At 40.7% G+C, this 21,598-nt stretch overlaps 1 protein-coding gene across 2 annotated transcripts in view; it reads right to left on the reverse strand.

Annotated features, from left to right (window-relative positions):
• Enpp3 (ectonucleotide pyrophosphatase/phosphodiesterase 3) overlaps positions 1-21,598 on the reverse strand; it is a 68,994-nt gene that overhangs the window by 36,414 nt on the left and 10,982 nt on the right. For both annotated transcript variants that reach the window (XM_028766424.1, XM_028766425.1), the window contains exons 5-10: positions 17,883-17,943; positions 10,728-10,825; positions 3,799-3,878; positions 2,434-2,553; positions 1,830-1,939; positions 192-257 (exon numbers count right to left, since the gene is read on the reverse strand). In XM_028766424.1, the coding sequence (XP_028622257.1) occupies positions 192-257; positions 1,830-1,939; positions 2,434-2,553; positions 3,799-3,878; positions 10,728-10,825; positions 17,883-17,943 (535 nt within the window). The remainder of the gene's footprint in view (positions 1-191; positions 258-1,829; positions 1,940-2,433; positions 2,554-3,798; positions 3,879-10,727; positions 10,826-17,882; positions 17,944-21,598) is intronic.

The following is a 21,598-nucleotide window of genomic DNA, read 5'->3' on the forward strand; positions in this document are numbered from 1 at the left end:
GAGGGAGGGAGGGAGAGAAGGAAGGAAGGAAGGAAGGAAGGAAGGAAGGAAGGAAGGAAGGAAGGAAGGCAGAAGGACAAAGAGGGAATTCCAAGGGTTTTGTTTGGTTTTCACCGGTGACAATACAGAAGGCTCCAGTCTCGCCAGATACACATCACAGTGGAGCACTCTTAGGCAGCGTGGTCACTAACCGTTCAGCTTTGGGCAGGTCCAGCCATTGTAGCAGTGTAGTAATCCTCCTTTCATATGGGACAGAACTGAAATAAAAAGTTTTGAAAATTTAATCAAATAATTCAAACATACTCTTCCTTAGGGAGACGAGTTAATACTTCATGCATCCATTCTGTAATACAAGATCAAAACACTAAAAGGGGCGTGGCATACTCCACTGAAAGGGGCGTGGCATACTCCACTAAAAGGGGCGTGGCATACTCAAAGGGCCACACTGTCAAAAAGACGCATCTAATCACAAAAGGTCACTTTCTTTCCTTTTTACTCATTTCTCCTTTAACTTTTGCACAACTAAAATGAAAACGGTTGATGATCAACAAGTCAAGCTGATACTTTTAACTGTTGACTTTTATTCATTATGCATTCACATACATTGGTTGTCTACTGGCAAACAGTGTACTTTCATTTGAAACAGTTTGATCAGTGAGTGAGAGGCCTTGAAGACTTCCACTCCGGCTGACATCGTGTGATGGTTGGCCTTGTAAATGTTAACCTGTCACTTGGGATCACTTGAGCAAGAGCTCAATTAAAGAATTGTCTGTCTCAGGTTGGTCTCCAAGTAAATCTACAGAGGAGCATCTTGATTAGTAACTGATGTAAGGGAGCCCAGTATCCTGCATGTGGTACCACCCCTAGGCAGGTGGGCAAAGCAGCATAAGCACCCCTCGATGGTTCTGCTATGTACAGAGCATGCATGCCAGAAGCTATTAAAATATTTGATGCAAAGGAGTGTTTGCTGTAAGTGGACTGGCAAAGGGAACTTTTTGATTGAGATCACAGGAGAGAAGAAACAGAAAGTTGTGGAGAGAAGAGCCTTGGTAATACAGGCAAGGAAATGAAAGTGCAAACCAGATCTGTAACAAAAGATTCTCAGGCCAGCCAGCGGTGGGCATGCCTTTAATCCCAGCACTCTGGAGGCAGAGGCAGGCAAATCTCTGTGAGTTTGTGGCCAGCCTGGTCTACAGATCAAGTCCTAGAACAGCCAAAGCTACACAAAGAAACCCTGTCTCAAAAAAAAAAAAATCTCAGACTGCATCTTCTATGAAAGCCAAAAGCACAGACTGACAAGCCAGGTGAGGGACATAAGAGGACAGCGCCAGTCCCCAGGGCACACCTCCTCAACTCCTTTTTATCTCAGTATGGAGACATCAAGTTCAGCACAAGCAGGCAGGTAAGCACATAGGCATCCATTTGCTCTGAGCTCTTCACTTTAGATGTGACGTGATCAGCTGACCAGTGCTTCTGCCTCTGTGGCATCTCTCAGCTACAGAATGCAACCCAGAAATGCAACCTTAAATAAATACCTTCCTCCCATAAGTTGCTTTACGTCACAGTATTTAACCACAGCAGAAACAACAGCAAAGGTGCATGCCACTGAGCTTAACATTTAGAAGCCATATGATAGAAGAGAACTGACTTTCAAAATGTGTCCTCGGACTTCTACAAATACTACATGGTGCACTTGAGGACAGTACACACACACACACACACACACACACACACACACACATCAATCTGTAAGGCAAACAAGTAAATGAGGAGAACGGTCCTACTGATCCCTGCCTAGATAGACCCTTACAGGAAGGCATTTTCCCTACTTGCTGTAATTCCTGTAGATGGTAGGGAAGGAGTCATTGACAGCCACATCTGATCCTGGCCAGTAGTAGCAAGCAGCTTTTAAACCTTGATACATTGCTGTTAGCCAAATCTACAAGGAATGAAAGACAACAGGGTAATTGTTTAAGAACAAACACTATAACCTCCTGCTAACAACTATTTTAACTGAGAATTTGTTTTTGTTTTTACAGCAAAATAAAATTTATGATCGATCAATCTCCCTCAACAATCAAACATGTAGTAAGGTAGTAACAGTTCATTATTTCTTCCACACTGATAGAATTGCACAGTTCTTTACTTTTAAAGAAATTGCAGAACAACATGGAGGGAAAATAGATATCTCTTTGAAAGAAATTGAGTATTGGTCCATTGATGATGCAACACCCAAATTTTAGCACAAAACTACCTGAGTAAACAACCATAAATGTTTTTTTTAAATTCAGTTATAATAAATAGTAGTAAAACCTTCACATCTTCAGCCATTACAAACTACTCCGATGGTGAGAAACTCGGGTAAACTGAGAAGCCTGAGCCATTGTCAAGTGGAAACAGAGACTTGAAGACCAAGATGAGACTGCTACATACCGGCTGCCCACCCCACCAGGCGGGATTACTCTTCTCCGCTGAAGAAAGCGAAAAATTCTTGTTGAGGTACACATCATACATGTTATTGTCAACGATGCCATGTGACTCTGGATACAAACCCTATAATTGTTATTACAAAAATAAGATTATGAAGTATGCTTTAGTAAAATATAGGCAGGCTGCAATAGCAACAGATCTCTCCTCAGACCTAGGAAGAATGGTACATTTAACAATGTAACAGATCTGAAACTATCAGGAAGACTCACAGATTCTTATCTTCTGATTAATTAATTAACTAAGATGCTTTAATAGAGTTCCTTCTGTTGTGATGACCCCCCAAAATTATTTCATTGCTACTTCATAACTATAATTTTGCTACTGTCACAAATTGTAATGTAAGTATCTGATATGCAGGATATTTGATACATGATCCCCAAAAAGGGGACATAAACCACAGCTTGAGAACCATTGCTTTAGAAAGTAAAGCCTTGGTGGAAGAAGTGGGTTGTAGGTCACAGGGACAGGCCTGGAGGTGTGTTTGTTTATATATTTACTTTCTGTGCATGTACACGAGTATGTTGTAGGGTGTGTGCATGCTACAGCAAGCACAGGGAGCTCAGAGAATAACTTTAAAGAGTCATTTCTCTCCGTTCACTATGTGAGTCCTGAGCATAGACGTTCTCAGGCTTGGTGATAAGCACCTTTACCAGCTGACCATCTCGCCAGGCCTTGGAGTTTTATAGCCCTGTCCTACTTCCTGTTTCTCTCTACTTCCTGTTCTCTCTTGCTATGTGACCAAGCTCCTGCTACCAAGCCATCTACTGTGATCGAATGGATCCCTTCACACTGTACTCCAGGATAAGCAGAGTACTTCTTTTCTTGCTTAAACAGCTTTCTGTCTGGTATGTTGTTCCAGGAATGAACAAAATAGCACACTATATAACACAAAATAGCTACAAAATAACTCTTGCATACTTAGTAACCTGATTGTTACCAATGTTTTTTCATTTAATGAGGAGAATCTATTTACTTTAGTTGTCTTATCTTTTGAAAAAAAGTCACTAGAATGAGTCCATTTATGAAACAAATTTGGTCAAGTAAAACTAGTTAAAAATATATATGAGTCTAGAATTTTCCACATGGAAGTATCAGTGCTTACAGAGTGCCACGCTTCCCAGCTGACTTCCAGTTAAGCAAAGGGCAATCAAAAAGCCCAGGAGAATGGTATTTCTCACACAGTAGAGGTTGCTGTGGCCTCACAAAGGAGAGCTAGGCTAATTCGAGGCCTTCATGGTTAATGTGTCTGAGTAGTGCAGTCAGTTCCTGCCCCTGGCCTGTCAGCCTTCCACTGGGACAAGCACTTACCGTGACAATGGTATAATGATTTGGGAAGGTTTTGGTGGGATACACGGCTCTCATATATGTGGAATGGATTCCACATGTTTCTGTAAGAAAATAGAGTAAGACATCAGAGACGTGTTTCTTGTGGTTAACTAACACCAGCATGTTTCCCAGAAAACTAAAAAGGGATTAAAGATGGAAAGAGGGTAGAATTCTGACCCTGAAACTTTATCCACTACTTAAAAAAAAAAGTCCATTTCTAGGAGTCAGGTGGGTTGTTTTTTTTTTTTTCTGGGAAGAGCCAGGAGGCAGTGATGTTAAGCTTTGCAAGGCCATGTGGTTTTTGCTGTAGCAACTCAGCTCTATTCTTTGCACAAACACACCACAGGGAATCCATACACAAGGGATGTCACTGAGGTACAATAAATGTTACTGGTAGATATCAAAATTCGAACTTTATATAATTTTATAGCTTTACATAGAAGATTTTCTTCTCTTTTAAATCACTTAAAACTCATTAAAAAATAATTCAATTCTTAGCATATATGGAATCAAATGCATTAAAGGCAGAGTTAGCTGAGAAGCCACAGCTTGGCGACCTTTACAATAAAGTACCCTAACGTACACACTACTGACACTGTTTTCATTTGCTTCCTCTTTTTATGTGTCTGATAATTGACCTCTCCCCCCCACACACAGAGCTGAAAAGGCATTTGAAGTATACAACTGCAAAACCCCCACGCCACCCGGTAATGTTCTCACAGTAAGTTCACTCTGCTGCTTGTTATTTTTGGGTCAGTTTCCATCTGATCTTTCCTGTTAGGTGTTTTCCACAAAGTATGGCATTAATTGTGCTTCCATTGTTCTTCGGTGTGAGCAATAACCCCATGAGAGAGAGTCAGAATGGCTGGAGCACACTGCCATTTCCTGTGCAGCACTGAAGACAAGGTGTGTTTCCATACCCAGGTCTCATGACCTCTCATTCTCAAAGCTCACTCGCCCATTATGGAGTCTATTTAAGTTAAAACACAATGTGAAATTGGTCAACGGCCAAAATGTCACACTGCAGCTGAAAACAACTTTCTCCCAAACAGACATGTGTTTGCTCTACTTCCCAGCCTTTGTTTGGTGTTTTTAATAGGATTCAGAAGTTTCCCCCATCAGAATCTCCTGGAAATCCATATTGCTTCCACTGTGTATGGCCTTTGATGCAAAGCAGAGAGGTGGGGGTGTCTCCTGCTTTGGAAATTATAAACTCAAATTACCATGAAGTTCTATGATAAAAGAAAATGAGATTTAATCTACTTTCATCATTTAAAGAATGACATGTGGGGCTGGGTGGGTGGCTCAGCAGTTAAGAGCACTGGCAACTCTTCTAGACGTCCTGAGTTCAATTCCCAGCAACCACATGGTGGCTCACAACCATCTCTAATGGGATCTGATGCCCTCTTCTGATGTGTCTGAAAACAGCTACAGTGTACTCATATGCATAAAATAAATAAATAAATAAATAATGACATGGGAGAAAAGAATTTATACAATGAGCAGGAATATAGAGTCAGTTTTTCTGTTTATTTCCTTAGAACATTTGTGGGAGGACTCAAGTTTGTAAATGTCTGAAGACACCGGATATTAATGAAGGGTCACTGAGCATCCTCCATCTTAGTTACAATGTCCTAACCAGGACCCATGTGCAATTGTCTTCAGACTCTGGCTATTGCTTTGTGTCTTGTGTTATAACCAGGACACTAGCGGACAGCCTGCAGAAAGCATGGCCTCCCAACAGTGTGTTTCTTCTGAATCTAAAGAGAAATTTAAATTTAATCTATATCCAATGGAAAGCCTCTAGATGGACATGACAGATTGCTTCCACAGGGAAAGGAAGGCTATCAGGGAAGGTTCTGTTTTGACTACATACTTCTAATGCCTAAAAATATTAATTTTGTATACATGGTTTACTTATAGAAAACATTTTCAGAGAAACAAAAATCTAGGGCAGATGGCTCAGTTAGCTTGGATCTCCAGCACCCACATAAAAAGCGGGACATGGTTATGTTCATCTTTAACCCCAAGCCTGAGGAGGCCAAGATGGGTAGATCCTTGGAGGTCATCTACCAGCTAGCCTTGGTAAACTGTTGTGCTCCAGGTTCAGCTAGAGACCCTCTCTCAGAAAATAAGATGGAATGTAGTTGAGGAGGGAACGTGGTATCAGCTCCTGGCTTCTACATACACAAGCACACATCTGCATGTGCATGTGCAAACACTCAAGCATATACACCATGCACAAGGAAGGAAAGAAAATGCTAAACAAACAAAATCCAAAATGCAAACAGGATAAGCATGTGTAAACAGGCTGACTGACAGTCTCTATGACCGTAAGGACAGAGAACTAGCTAAGGAACAGAGAAAGTCAAGGAGTGAGCAGGTAGGAGCTTCAGAGCAATCCTAATAAAATATGAATAAGATCGTGCCACAAAGTGTTGACAAACAGCTCAGCAATAGCCACACACTCGAGACATGGCTTTCACTTTCACATACCTTGCTTGTACCTTCTGAGAAGACTAGTCCAATAACTAACCTATGTTTTATATCCAGCTCAGTGGAACCTGTAAGGTCTGTGGGGTGTTGATCCTTCCAGTAACTGTAAGTTGTGTGCCTAAGCTCATAGAACACAGAGAATAGATAAAAGAGGGGTTGATGCTGGGAGGTTGAAGTAGGAAACCATGTTGTTCTTCATCTCACCACAGATTCAGGAGCAACACATGCATCAGTCCCTTGTGTGGGAACTCCTCTTCAGAGGCTCCTGAGAGACAGGCACAGCCACAGGGTAACTGCCATAATTCCTTCTCACCCAGCACAGTTCTGTACCCAATGTGGTCTACTAGGAACCCCTAGGCCCCAGCTTTTCCCAGGGAGGAAGAGAATTAGAACACACATCTGACAAATACAGAACCTGACAACTACAGAGGCAGATGCTCGCAGCAAACCATTGGACTGAACACCGGTCCCCAATGGAGGAGTTAGAGAAAGGACTGAAGGAGCTGAAGGAGTTTGCAACCCCATAGGAAAAACAACAATATCAACCAACCAGACCCTCCAGAGTTCCCAGGGATTAAACCACCAACCAAAGAGTACACATGGAGCAACCCACGGATCCAGCCGCATATGTAGCGAAGGATGGCCTTGTCGGGAATCAATGGGAGGAGAGGCCCTTGGTCCTGTGAAGGCTTGATGCCCCAGTGTAGGCCAGGATGGGGAGGTGGGAGTGGGTGGGTTGGTGGGGGAACACCCTCATAAAAGCAGGAGAAGTGGGGATGGGATAGGGGGTTTCCAGAGGGAAAACCAGGAAAGGGGATTACATTTGAAAGGTAAATAAAGAAAATATCCAATTAAAGAAGAACATACATCTAATAGACAAACTTCCCAGTTAAATCCAAGTGGCAAGGTTTTCTCTCACCAGTTCTGAAGAGCTGAGGTGACCCAGCATATTCTAACTCCCCAGGAACCAGGGAAAGTAAGAAGGGTGAGCTATTCTGCACATTCACTCAGTTCCTCATGCAGACTAAGCTGATTCCCCTGGATTACATCTAATCCTCTGTCTTTTCAGGGTTTCTGCAAAGGAATGGCATCTGTGTTGTCCACTGTATAAGTTACTTTTCCTGACATTGAAATAACATACCCAACACAAGCAGCTTAAAGGAAAGAGGATTTATTTTGGCTCACAGTCCTTTGTTGTAGTGAATTCAAAGCCACCAGAGTTAGAGGCACTTGGTCACATTGTATTTAAAGCTAAGAAACAGAGGACAATGAATGCTTGTGCTCCTCTAGGTTCTCTCCTACCTCAGGGAATGGTACTACCTTTTTGTATAGGTCTTCCCACCTGAGCAAGAGACTCTCCCAGAAGCATCCCTGAAAGCCCATCTCCCAGATGGTTCTAAATCTCATCAAGTTGATAACTAAGATCCATGGTCAAAACCTGCCTTGTAACACTAATAGAAACCAGTCTATTGGTCTGGAAGGCAGTGAGATAAAAGCGAAAAGATATATCTAGTATACTAATTAGCAATGCTGCCTCGCCATCATCACAAGGAAAACAAGCCAGAGTCCAGGATTCCAACTCGTTCCTCTGGTATCAGAAAGAGTTAGAGAACTGTCTAATGATAATGAAACTGTGCTTCGGTCTTGCTTGTTTGGATGAGATCTAACATATATTTCATACCTGCACATCCCCTAAGAACAAAGAAAAACGTTGAACCTACCATGGGATTGAGAGACCTCTAGTTATATAATGAGGCTGCTTGGTAACTTTCTCTTATACACCACCAATAGACCATGACTAAGAGAAGAGACTGTCTTGTCTAGTAATAGACATGGTTATAGTCTATAATTAGTAACAATGAAGGAACAATGAAGACAACAAGAAAATAAGCTCAGAACAAAGAAATAAGACAAAGTTTCAGAAGCTTGCCTTAATTAAGCAGCAAAATATGATTTATTTAAAAGAGAGTTAAAAATAGCTATTGCAAAGAGGCTCATTACTGATACATGTACAAAATCAGAATTTCATTAAATAGATGGACAGCATTTCAAATTTATCAAAAAGAAATCATGGAACCAAAGACTGCAATAACTTCACAGAAAATTTCACCAGAGCTCTGCAAATTCAGACTAGATCGAGAGGAAAAGGTCAGAAAAGTCAAGAATTTCACTGGAAGTTATTCAAACAGAAGAACAAAATTTAGAAATAATTACAAAAAGAAAATAAAGATGAAGAGTCTTACAATTCATCAAGTGGACCAATATACATGGGATTTCCAGAAGAGGAAGAGAAAGAGAAGGAGCTTAAAAGTTTATTCAAAGAACTAAAAGTTAAAACCCCATATCTGGGAAAGGGGATATACAACCATTCCATAACATCTACAGACACCCAAAAGACATGAAACTAAGCAAACAAACAAACCATACCATTATACATGCAATCAAATTATCAAAAGATAAATAGTGAACACATCAGAAGGGGAACCTCTGTAAGACTGTAAGTAGACCCTCCCAAAATAAAATCAGAAGTGAGTAGAATAATGAATTCAAACGGCTAAAAGAAAGATTAAAAACCTACCAAACAACAAAACTGTATCCAGAAAATTCCTCTGTGAGAAGATAAAGAAAAGAGAAAGGGAAAGATAGAAAGGAGAGACAAAAAGGTAGAGAGGGGGAAAAAGGTTTCCACGGGAACCTGAGTTCATTAGCACCAGACTTGTCTTTAAAAGGAGGCAGAAATGAATCTCATAAGAAAGTCAAGAAGCTCATGGGCAAAGGCAAGCATACAGACAAATACAAACTACCATCTTAACTCTCTGCAAGTGGTAGCTAGTCACATTTAATTCCTACTTAAAACATAGAAAATAAAGCAATAGTGTAACTAAATATGATGAGGGATATATAATATACATAGATAGAAATTGTAACTATGTTGGGGGAAGTGTCAAGTTCTCTACACAATTAAATTTGTTATTGTAAAATAGACTGCTAGAATCATAAGATAAAAATATGTATAATTGCATGGTAAATACAATGAAAATATCTGCCAGGCAGTGGTGGCGCATGCCTTTAATCCCAGCACTTGGGAGGCAGAGGCAGGTGGATTTCTGAGTTCGAGGCCAGCCTGGTCTACAGAGTGAGTTCCAGGACAGCCAGGTCTATACAGAGAAACCCTGTCTCAAAACAACAACAACAACAACAACAAAAAAAAGCTATGGTTGAAATATTTGTAAATGACATTTCCAGTTCTCAATAAGATAAGACAATCAAGTACCTTTCCTTGAAAACAGATTCAGTATGGCCTTCTATTAATCTCCCTTTTGAATACAGGATTTTGTATCCATGTTACCAAATAAATGTCAACAATGAGGTTAAAAACTGAGAGATGTCAGTTCATCCTCCAGACCCAAGGTGCTTGGCAGAGAGAGGTAAGCTCTGCACTTGAAAGTTCTCAGTCCCTCTTGCCAAAGAGCTGTCTAAATGAGGGGGAAACTGGATTCACTGGGCCAGTGTTGCAGAGAAGCAGGCTGCCTTTCCACGTCATCTTGGCACAGGGTTAACTGAAGAAATCATAGGATCTTGTCCTTCATTTTACCAGTGAAAAAATGAGACTCAGAAAAGTCAATCGGCTTACCCAAGTTTAAAGAGCCATTTACCAATAATTTGAAAAAATAAAAACAAAAAACTGTGATTGTATTTGAGAATTTTGGAGATACAAGAGTCTGGGGAGAAGGAAATGAAAGACAGGAATTGCAGAGCGGCCAATGTTAAGAGCCCCTGAGTTCGATCTTAGCCTGTGAGCTTGGACATTCAGCTTTTATCATTACTGTGTTGAGGTTCAGGAAGGCCCAAGTGCATTGCTCTGTAGTGAAGGTGATGATGAGAACTGCATGTATCATAACTTAAAGCCTTGCAATAATCCGACAGTGATCCTACCAACTTGGAATTAATCATCTTACAAGCCTGAGGTCTCATAGCAGTGAGTAGCCGGAGTCAGTTTCTACACAATCAGATACCAGAAGTGGAGATGGAGCCTGAAGATCAGGGCCTCTAGTAGAGTATTAGTAGACAGTAGACATACCCAGCAACCTTGTTGAGACTCAGAACCCAGTTGACAAATGCTACCTTTGAGTTGGTATATGTATTCCCATAGTTCAGAGGTTAAACTCAAAGATGGAATCCCTCAAAATGATCAAAATGATGAGCACCCCACTTAAGAAAAGGTCAAGAAGAACTATCAAGTAGGAAAATCTTTCCCTAGTGAAAATCTATAGACCATAGTTCTAAGTTGTGAAGATCTTGAGAGGACCTGGGGCTAAGACAAGCCACCAGTGCTGTCAGGAGGAAAGCCCTCCTTCATAGATGGGAGCAGTGGGCTCCTTATTGTTCACACTTAGTTGGCTGGCCCGACTTACTCAGTTTGTTGATGTTTGGCAACAGGGTACTCCATGTTTGTAAATACTCAGCTCTAAAGCCATCCATGGAGAACAAGATAACCGGTGGCAGGTCAAACCTGAAAATGGAAAACAGAAACTTTACCTGTGATCTTGGTACTATGTAACCATGAGAAAAAAATGCTTAAGAACATGGTGAGAAAACGATTCCAGGTCAAGCCATCTTTTGAATGTTCTCATTGCATAGATTTGGTTTCTGGTGGTGACATAGTTTGTGGTGTGTTTCTTACTCTAAAGCTTTAATTTTTTTTTTTTTTTACTTTGTACTCATATCTTAGGATATTAGCATGTATTCACAAATCTTAAAGCTCTTTGAGACCAGTATTTAACAAAAAATGATGGACAGCAATTTTGGAGTTACAGCCATAGGCTGTATTTTAAAAATGTGTTAGTGATCTTCACTTTTTGTCCATTGCTTGCATGATATACATGCTAATGTGTTGGGAGCCGACTCTTAGCCAAAGGCGGCTATCACCTTTACAGCCATCTGGAGCCACATACCCTGACAAGAGACTTGTTTTCAACAGCCGGCAACAGCTGAGCACACTCTGATAAACATCTTGTTACACTGTTTAGTGCCCCCAGCTGCAAGGTGCACCTGGTATCCATGGCTACAAGGCGTGTGACATAGTGCCTTCAGTTGAGCTTGTCCACCAGGGCAAGTCACATGGTAAAGGGTATAAATACCCAGGATTTCCTTTCGATAAAAGAGACTTGACCAGACTCTGTCTTGTATCCATCTTTTGCTACTCTCACCCCTCGATCCCCACTCTCTCTCTCTTGCTAGACCCTGACCTGAGGACCAGAGCAGCAGAACAGGCTGTTACAAAGTAGCAGAACAGGCCGTTACAAAGGAACAGGCCGTTACATTCATGTGTGACAGATGCATACCTTCATAATTTTTTTATTAGCCAAACTCTGCCTGTAGCCATCACCGAGAATAAGAAGCAGAATGTAGTACCTCAGCTGCAGCCCTGATTCCTTCATGTGACTGACATCAGCAAACCCTGTCTCCCACAGAATTAGAATGAGCAGTATCTTGACCTTTGAGAACAATTGCTCCTACTTTGATAGTGAATTTGCATATAAATTAAATCATATAGGATATTGTGTGGACTCTACTGTTTGCTTGGCATTAATTGTATTTGAGTTAATCTGCCTTGCAACTTAAAATCTGACTTGAAATGTTTGTTTAGTTTATCATGCATGCATAAATCGCAACTCATTTCTTCCTTCTCCTGGTTGACAGGCATTTGGGTGTTTTTTGATGTGGGTTTGCCGTGAATAGGAACTGTGAACACAGTAAATTTGTTTTTCATTATATCACATTAAAATGGGTATGACAAAGCAATTTCACCTCTGTGTGCAAGCAGTTATGTATTCCATTTCTTTTAACAAAAGCATACTTTTTAAAGTTGGTTAGAGAAAAACCTTTTAAAAAATCTAATAAATTATCCAAATATGACTGAAACCAAAAGTCTGAATGTTGGTGCCATGTAAAATAAGAAAATTGCTTCTACTTCCTTAACATGGTTGAGTAAAGCTAGAATTGTTACCAATATGGTCATCACTTTCATATCGTAGAAAAAAAAAGTCATGAAGGGAATCTAGAACAGTTTGTTTGGCTGCTTTGAATACTTATTGCAGAGTAATTAACAAATTTCCAAGTAAGATTTTGTATCAGATGCTGAATCTAAAGGCAGAAAGGAATCACAGTGCTGGGAAGTGAAATCAAGAGATGACCTGCACAGGCTGAGGGCTGAACCTCAGTACAGAGATGAGCACACAGAAGGACGCCAGATTCTCTATAAGCCTTCAAGAGCAGGCTTTCCAGGAAGTGTGATTGCTAAAGGACCGATAGAAATCACATCAGAGAATGGTGCTAACGTCCAGACAGGGCAGTGCCCTGCACGTCCCCAGAGAGAGCTGATACCTACAAACACATGTGAGTCTCAAAAACACTATCCTAACAGTGTTAGGACAAGAAAGCCAAGGGTAGGAGGGCATACAGTGGAGAATTTTTGGAGCCATTTATGGAAACTTGGCAGGAATTTGACAATGGGCTGGAACATGGATATAAGCTCAGGCAGGAATCTGATTTGGGGCTAGAACAAAGAAATAGGCTTCAAACAAGAACTTGACATTGAGCCAGGACGTGGGAGTAAGCTCAGCAGGAATCTGATTTTGGACTAGAAGCAGACTTCAGGCAAGACTTTGACTTTGGGCTAGGGCGGGGAAGTAGGCTCAGATATCTTGGTCATCCTAATAAGCCCTTAGAAATAATGATCACGGGCCGGGCGGTGGTGGCACACGCCTTTAATCCCAGCACTCGGGAGGCAGAGGCAGGCGGATTTCTGAGTTCGAGGCCAGCCTGGTCAACAGAGTGAGTTCCAGGACAGCCAAGGCTACACACAGAGAAACCCTATCTCAAAAAACAAAAAAAACAAAAAAAAAAACAAAAAAAAAGAGACAGAGAGAGAGAGGGAGAAATAATGATCACAGGACTTTTGGTTTTTGTCTCACTTGTTCCTTGACTATTGCCTTGCTTGTTTCTTAACCTAGACCCAACCTTATTATTTGTAATTAAAATGGTATAAAAGCAGACTGGAAAAAAAAAAAACCTGCTTCAGCCTCAGCACTGACTGGGGTCATGCTACAGTGTTGTCTAATTGTCTTTGCTTTTTAATCCCCACTCTCTCCCTGGAGAACCTGTTGACTGGGTAAGCTGACCTGGCCAATACTGCATGGTTCCATTGATGGGAAAGTCTAAATCAGGGCTCAGTGGGGAAATAAATCAGAAGCTAATTGATCGCCTTTACAGAATAGAGGCTGGGAAGGGACATGAGGTATCTTATTGGGGTAAAAATATTCTGTGTCTTATAAGTGTCCCATAGTTTCAGTGCTCAGGAGGTGAAGGTAGAAATATCTAAAGTTCAAAGCCATCCTTAGCTACATAGGGAGCTCATGGCCAGCTGAGGCTACTACATGAGACCTAGTCTCAAAACTGGGGGCCCAGGGTGTGAAGACTGCTTACCTCAAAGAGATTTTACAAGGAATAATATATAAGATTATGCTGCATAAATTGCATATTGGCACATAATAAAGCATGTAAATTGTAATTTAACATTATTAGTACTACTAATGCCACACCTGAGCTACACTCCCACCTCACCTCTGATTATACATTCTATACAGCAGCAAGCATTTCCCCTTTTCTTGAAATCCTTTGCTTCTTACATAAAGCCTTCTGAACTTGGAATTATTTCTCAACATTTAATCTTTTATGCTTATTTATGTGCACATGTGTGTTTCATATGTTGCTGATGTCTGTAGAAGATAGAGGATGTAAGATCCCCTAGAGCTAGAATCACACAGTCAGATGTGGGTGCCAGGCACCAAAATTGGGTGTTATAAAAAGGCACCAAGCATTTTGGCCAGAGCTGTCTCTCCAGGCCCATATTGTTATTGACTTCATAGATGAAGCTCAGAGAGGTGCATAGCGCAGAGCTCCGTGGGCAAAGCAAATATTCAAGCTTTGTTGTACATCCTTGCTGTTCTTCCAGAGCCTGCTGCTGAAGAGGGCTAGTGAATCTAGCACAAGCCAAATCACATGACAGAGTCAAACACTTTATCCCTCAACAAGGGTCTTCCTAAATGTCATCATGAAAAGGGTGAAGAGATGGTGAGGTACTTCAGTGTGACAGGACCAAAACAAAAGGATTATTTGTCCTTCTGAATGTAGGGGATAAAAGGACACCATGTGTCTATCTAAGTAACTATGTTTATGTTGTTTATAGATCAGTGCTGTTATCAGTTTTGGTCAGAGAACCATCTTTTTGCAGTGGTCAGCATTTAATTCAGAGACTCATACCTGGTCAAAGTGCTGAGAATAAATTTTTGAATACTTAGTCACAAATGAAATGTCTATGTCACCAACTCAAGGCTCAGGGAATATCATGGAAAAAAGAACAGATAAGATATAAAAATAAATGAAGGTAGGTGTGTGTGTGTGTGTATGTGTCTGTGTCTCTGTGTGTCTCTGTGTGTATATGTGTGTATATGTGTGTGTGTGTGTCTGTGTGGGTAAGTGTATCTCTGTGTGTATATATATGTATGTGTGAATGTGTGTCTATGTGTGCATGTATATGTGTGTGAGTGTGTGTATGAGTGTATGTGTATACATGTGTGTGAATGTGGATCTGTGTGAATGTGATATGTGTGCATATATGTATGCATATGTGTATGAGTGTGTGTGAGTGTGTATGTGCATAAACATGCATATGTATGTATGTATGTGTGCGTATGTGCATGTGAGTGTGTGTGTGTATGAGTGTGTGTACATGTGTGTATGTGTGTGTATGTATATATGTATGTGTGTGTGTGTCTGTGTATGTGTGTGTATATATGTATGTATGTGTATATGAGTATGTGATTGTGTATATGTGTGTATGAGTGTGTGTATGTGTATATATTAGTGTGCATATGTATGCATGCATATGTGTATGAGAGAGAGAGAGAGAGAGAGAGAGAGAGAGTATAAAACACTGACTTCCAGACATGGCTGTTGCAATCTCGAACTCAGAACAGCCATGATTACCTTCATGAAATCTCCATCAACACCCTGGCCTGGGGCTCACGGGGTCTCATTCCTTCCCTGAGGATACGTGCAGATAATGGTTGGTAGGGAAGGAGAGACATTTATTTTCTGCAGGGATAGAGCCATGGGTGAGGGCCCGTGCTCTTACAGAACAAAGAATCCCACCCACAGGCTATATAGACAGTTCTAATGAAAGTGGATGGGGGGAACTGGTCATGAAGAACAAGGGAATTAACAGGAGGGAAAGGGACAGGAAGGGGTAAAGGGATGAATGCTGAGGGGACCCTGAAGAGATGCAAACCCTGAAGAGGTGACATGAGAGCTCAGTTCAGATCCAATTTGTCAACCTGGATCAGACTTGGTTCATTGTCAGCATATTTAAAACAGGGTACAATTTGGGAAAACAGTTTCCAGGCAACAATCACTTTCATTCTAGGTGCACAATAAAGCTTAGAAACTCTTTTACAAAGTACATATAACTGTGAGGGTGGGTTCTATAGCTAAAGCAATTAGAATCTAGTAGTCTCTGACTGAGGTAGTAGCACAGAGGTCAGCTATAAAGGACATGTGAATTCTTCCTAGGAATGGATTCTATTAACTGATAGCTAGGGAAAGAGTGTGGGATAAACATTCTGGTGGATTTGAGTAAGATCTACCTCTGTAGTAAAAGATGGATGAGGTCTGCCTCCACAGATGGCAAAAAGGTCACCAGGTCATTACCAAAACCTACTACCCAGTCAGGAAACCAGGTATTTTATCTCTTCCACAGAAGAGAAGCCCCTGTGTGTTTAACACTCCTGGTTTCTCTAGTAGTGATCTGTGGACACAGGACCTTTGTGACCCCAACAGAATATACTCCAAATACATTAGGTAGATGTATATTCTTAATAAACATTTTATAAACTTAACTCAGAGCCTATCCCTGTCTCCTCCATATTGGTGTCACTTATGTATAAATTAAATATACATATAATTAAGTATATGTATAATTAAAAATACCATGCTCTTTTCTCTGAGACAGTGAAGATTTTCAAACTTCTACTTAATTTTCCTGCTAAAAGTTCTGGGTTCTTATTTTAGGACCTTGTCTTTCTAGTCTAACAGCTACCAATTTAGATCTTTTATTTCCAAGATCTCTGGCTCAAGAGCTATAATTTAATATTATACAATTTTTTCTTTAAAAGAAAGACATAATCTCTCTATGTTACTTCAACTGTTTTCCAACTCCTTGACTAAAGTGATCCTCCTGCCTCAGCCTCCCAAGTAGCTGGAACTCCTTATCTTGATATACCACCAAGTCTGGCTCTGTAAACATTTTTCTTAATGAAATGATGTTCTTTTGAGATGCTGATTCTTTATGAAGCCAAATATTCTTTTCAGCTTTTACCACCACCCCATCCTCTAACTGCTGGGCCCAGTGAGGGTAGTGAGCAAATGGAGGAAAGGAAGGTAACACTGATGGGGAGGTGACAAGGGACGTGTCTTTAGGCATAATGAGATCAATGGTCACACATATAGGAGGAGAGACATGGTGGGTGGTTGTTTCCTGACAAAGGTCCTGCCACTATGAGCCTTTATTTCCCAGAATCCCTTTGCCTCCCTTCAGCTGGAAGACGTGTTAACTGTAAGGATGTTCGTTGACTGAAGAGTCCTAGCGGGAATAAATTTAGTCTGAATTCCAGTGCTGCTCACTGGGCCCCGGGAATGTTGGGATATGCCAACAAATATGTCCAGAGTGAGGTAACCCAGACCCAGAAAGACACACATGGTACTCACTTACAAATGGACATCAGCCATGAAGTACAGGATAACCATGCTACAATCCATGGACCCAAAGAAGCTAAGTAACAAGAAGGACCCAAGGGAAGATGCTTGAATCTCACTCAGAAAAGGAAATAAAATAGTCTTCAGGGTGGGAGAGGGGTTGGGGAGGGGAACAGGGTAGGGAGCAAGTTTTGGGAGGGGTGGGGAGAAAGAGGGCTGGGAGAGAGAATAGAAATCAGTTGGGGACTCACGAATAAGCCATAGACCAGGGATGCAGGAGGCTCCTGGGAGTCTCTGAAGGTGACTCTAGCTGACACTGATAGCAGCTGAGATATGTAGCCTGAAGTGGTCACATTCTATAGCCAGGCAGGACTTCCAGTGAAGAGAGGAGGACACCAATCTACCCAGGAAACCCTCGACCCAAAATTTGTCCTGTCCACAAGATGTGCAAGGATAAAGATGGAACAAAGATTGATGGAATGGCTAAGCAATGACCAGTACAACTTGAGACCCTTCCCATGGGAGAGAGATAACTCCTGACACAATTAATAAATATAATCAAGTAATACACTAAAGTACTTTGTCATCAACGAAGCAAATAAATGCCTGTTGACTGAAAATCCACAAGGAGCCCAAACTTTTGTTAACAATTATATTTTGTGAGGATAGTGTGGCAATTCTCCTTGGCCTCCCGCCTTACAGCATCATGTGCCTGCTATTAAAGGAAGATGAAGTCTCATGCCATTTAGGCTTACCCTTCTGGACACTGGGGCTCCTGGGATGAGGCACAGGCTTCTGCCACCCATGGGGTTTCTCCTGCAAAGCAGATCAAACAGTTTAAGACAGTTGTGCCACATACAGAAAGAAGCAGGGTTTATCTGGGTGTGTCTTCTCCAGCTGCTAAACCACTGCCACTTCAATGACTGATGACTAACTTCTTCCAAGACACAGCATGCTCTATCTCATGTAGTGACAAGGGCAGTGGGCTCTAAGGACTTAAGATCAGTGATTTACACTGCTAAGTGCCAGGAAGGGAAGCCACTCCATCCAGAAAAACAAAGCAGTGTCCTCAAACAAAAGAATATTTCTTCATTAATGCCTTTGTTTTTCTCAAGTCCTCACCTCAAGGAAATTTTCACAACGGCTGTAATAACAATAGACATAACAAAACCTAAAGAAAAGGGAAGAAAACCATGAAGAAAAGAAATGGCTAACTGGAATGGTTGGTATCAAATAGAAAACACTGAAAAATCTTTGAATCACTGAAAAAGTTTGCAGCATGAATGTTTCCCTTTATAAAACATTCCAGCTAACTGACAAAGAAGAAATGACAAAAGACACATGTTGTCCTGTGCAACTCCTAATGACATGTCCCACAGGAGATACAAACAGACATTGTGTGTATCATGATAGAGGTCAATCAATCAATAGCAGAGTTTCAACAATTCTCTGGCTCCAACTTCTAAATTTCTGGAAATGTGTGGAATGGTAAATTACTTAAGTCACAAAGGATTCCATCAGCAAAACCTAGACTAGGAAACTCTCTAGAACAAATGACCCCATTTCTCCAGAATATAAAATGTCAGAGGCACAAAGAGGGAGAACATAGTTTTTTATAAGACTTGAAATACATGAGTCAGTTGCAATAACAAGCACTTATTTGGAGTTTGCTTCAGTCTTTTAAAAACTATTATCCAACAAAGATTGGATATTTCAAGATCTGAAGTAATTCTGCTTGTGGGTAGTACTATAATGTTATTAAATCTTTATGTTTTTTAGACACATACTGAAAATGTTCCAATGCTGTGATGCTAATGCCAGCTTTGAATTAATCTAAACTTTTGAGAGGGAGAAGGAGAAACAGAAACCGCTAGAGACAAAGGCAGAGACAGAGAGAGAGGAGGAAGATGGCAAGAAAATATATGAATAGTTTAAAAAAATAGAATACAATGTTGTAGAGATAGCTCAGCAGTTAAGAGCACTGGCTGATCTTCCAGGCCCAGACACCAGGTCCCAGCATTCACATGGAAGTTCACAACCATCTTTAACTCTAATCTCAGATCTGTCACCCTCTTCTAGACCTGTGGAGAACAGACACAGACATACGAGCAGGCAAACACTTCTACACACAAAACTATTTTTAAAAGAAAAAAAAATAATTGATTTGTAGATAATGCATATCATGGTCCTAGACTCCATGGCAATGTCTCACTGTGAATCATTTAAGAGGCCAGTCTATGCATCTCTCAATTACCTAGATAAACAGAAGTTTATCTAGGTCACTCCTTTCACAACTTAAGATAACAGTTCTCTAGAAGAGAACAACCAGAGATACCCAGGGTTGAATTTTTCCTAATAGCAAATAAACAGCTGAGTGTTCTGTGGGAGGACAAGTCATTTCAACCCCGCCAGAGGCTACAAGTTCAGCAATTCTGTTTCAGTGTTCTTTCTATCCCTTACAAGCTCTTCATTCTTCTCTTTCAAGCAGGGTTACAATCCAGTTCCTTATCTTACTGAGTCAGTTTACCTTTGCCTTGCTCACGCTGCATTTATCTGGAAGTCACGCTAAAAATGATGCTTTGTCAGCAGGAGATGGGATTGGCCATGAAAGGATTTGTTGCAGGTAGGGGGTGGGCAGACATGAGGAAAACATAAGATGCCTCTTGCTGTCTCTGCCTGATAGAACGTAATCAGAGTTTTTCAAGCTTTCAAATTTGTCAAAATATAAAAACCATAAGCAAGTTCTTACTTCAAAATCATTTCAACTCCCTCCAAACTAGTCTCTGAAACTATTTCTTTCAATCTGAAAAACTGTATCTTTAGAGTGAGAAAGCATTACATTTAATTTGGAAATAAAGAGGAGATTGATTAGCCTACCAGACTAACAAATGTGTATAAGGCTAAACTTCAGCCCTGTTTATAACAATTGCTTCTCACGGTACAGTCAAGCAACGAACTCATATGAAAATATACATGACCTCAGCACAAGCCTTCAGATAAAACATTGAAGTTATAAAACTGGAGCAAAAGAAAGAATAATACAAGGACAAGAAAAATTACGGTCAGTGGAATTAGAAAGCTAAGCCAACTACAAACCATACTTGGCTTTCTAAATACTCATGGAAAAAAAAATGTATGACTCAGTAGTAACTATTAAGTATTTGGAAACTGTTACCATCTCAGACCACTTCCAAGGAAGCCTGGTTCTGATTATTTTTAATTATTTTTCATACAAAAATATGAAACATATATGACATATATCTCTACTCCTAGACTATTGTGAGCAATGTTTCTGAGACAGCTAAGAGTCACACAAACGAAGAATAAAATGATCATATACTAGGAAGTAGCCAATCCACTTTTTGCTTTCATAGAAAACTCATAAATAAGGGCTTAATTAAGGGCCCAAAGCATGTCCCAACACCCCATGTTAAACATATAAGAGTTGCAAATACATCCTACTCATGGAGAAGCAGAAGATGTCTCTTGGAACCTGCCCTGTCATAGTAGCTTCTGCTGACCAATAAACAGCCTGCAGCTGAGCTCAGACATGGACCAGAGGAGACCAGGCACCCTACCACTTGAAATAAATCCCTTGTTTGCACACAAGATCTATGTGGGAACTTCTCTGGTAGCCAAGCTTTTCTTTCTTGCAATTTGTCAGACCTATAAAATATTGCAACAAAGATGCCTTATAGAAGAAAGAATTCTGTTGAGCTTAAAGTTCCAGAAGGTTACGAATTGGTTGTGGCAAGGAGGCTTAGACCCAAGTGGCATGGCAGCCAGAGCAGGAAGCTGAACACTCACATCCTTGAGTGTCCATACAGAGCAGAGAGAGCAAACTGGAAGGAGTAAAGCAATTTTAACCCTGAAAGCCCACCCACAGGGACACTCTGCCTCCAGCAAGGCCACACTTCCAGAATCTCTCCAAACAGAACCTCCATATAGGGGACCAACATTCAAATTCTTGAGACTATGGAGGACAGTTCTCATTTCTACCATTTCTAGATTAAGAGAACTCAGCTCTAGCAACATTTATATGGTTACTTCTGTCTTTTATTTCAAAACATGGAATCTAATTTAATTTCTCTAGCATGTTAAAAACATCAATTCAGTAAAGCATGGGGTTACAGGGATGGGACCTGCAGTGTAAAGAAGTTCAATGTTCATGTAATGTGCAATTTTCATAAGTCATCATGTATGCTGAGGCATTAGCAAACTTCCAACGATATCAAATCTTTATGAAGCATCTGGTATAGCATCTGGGACCTTGCATCTGCAGTAAGCTCCTAAGGGTTCTCAGTCTGTAGAACACTTTTATCTCTCTTTATGAAATAGACTTCCTTTATAAAACCCATTTCATCTCACACTAGAAACATCCCATCTTTTCCTGTGCATGGAGTAATAGCTAAATATCTCTCTCTCTCTCTCTCTCTCTCTCTCTCTCTCTCTCTCTCTCTCTCTCTCTCTC

Source organism: Grammomys surdaster, unplaced genomic scaffold (genome assembly GCF_004785775.1).
Source record: "Grammomys surdaster isolate TR1022 unplaced genomic scaffold, NIH_TR_1.0 168, whole genome shotgun sequence".
In the NCBI taxonomy this organism is placed as follows: domain Eukaryota; kingdom Metazoa; phylum Chordata; class Mammalia; order Rodentia; family Muridae; genus Grammomys; species Grammomys surdaster.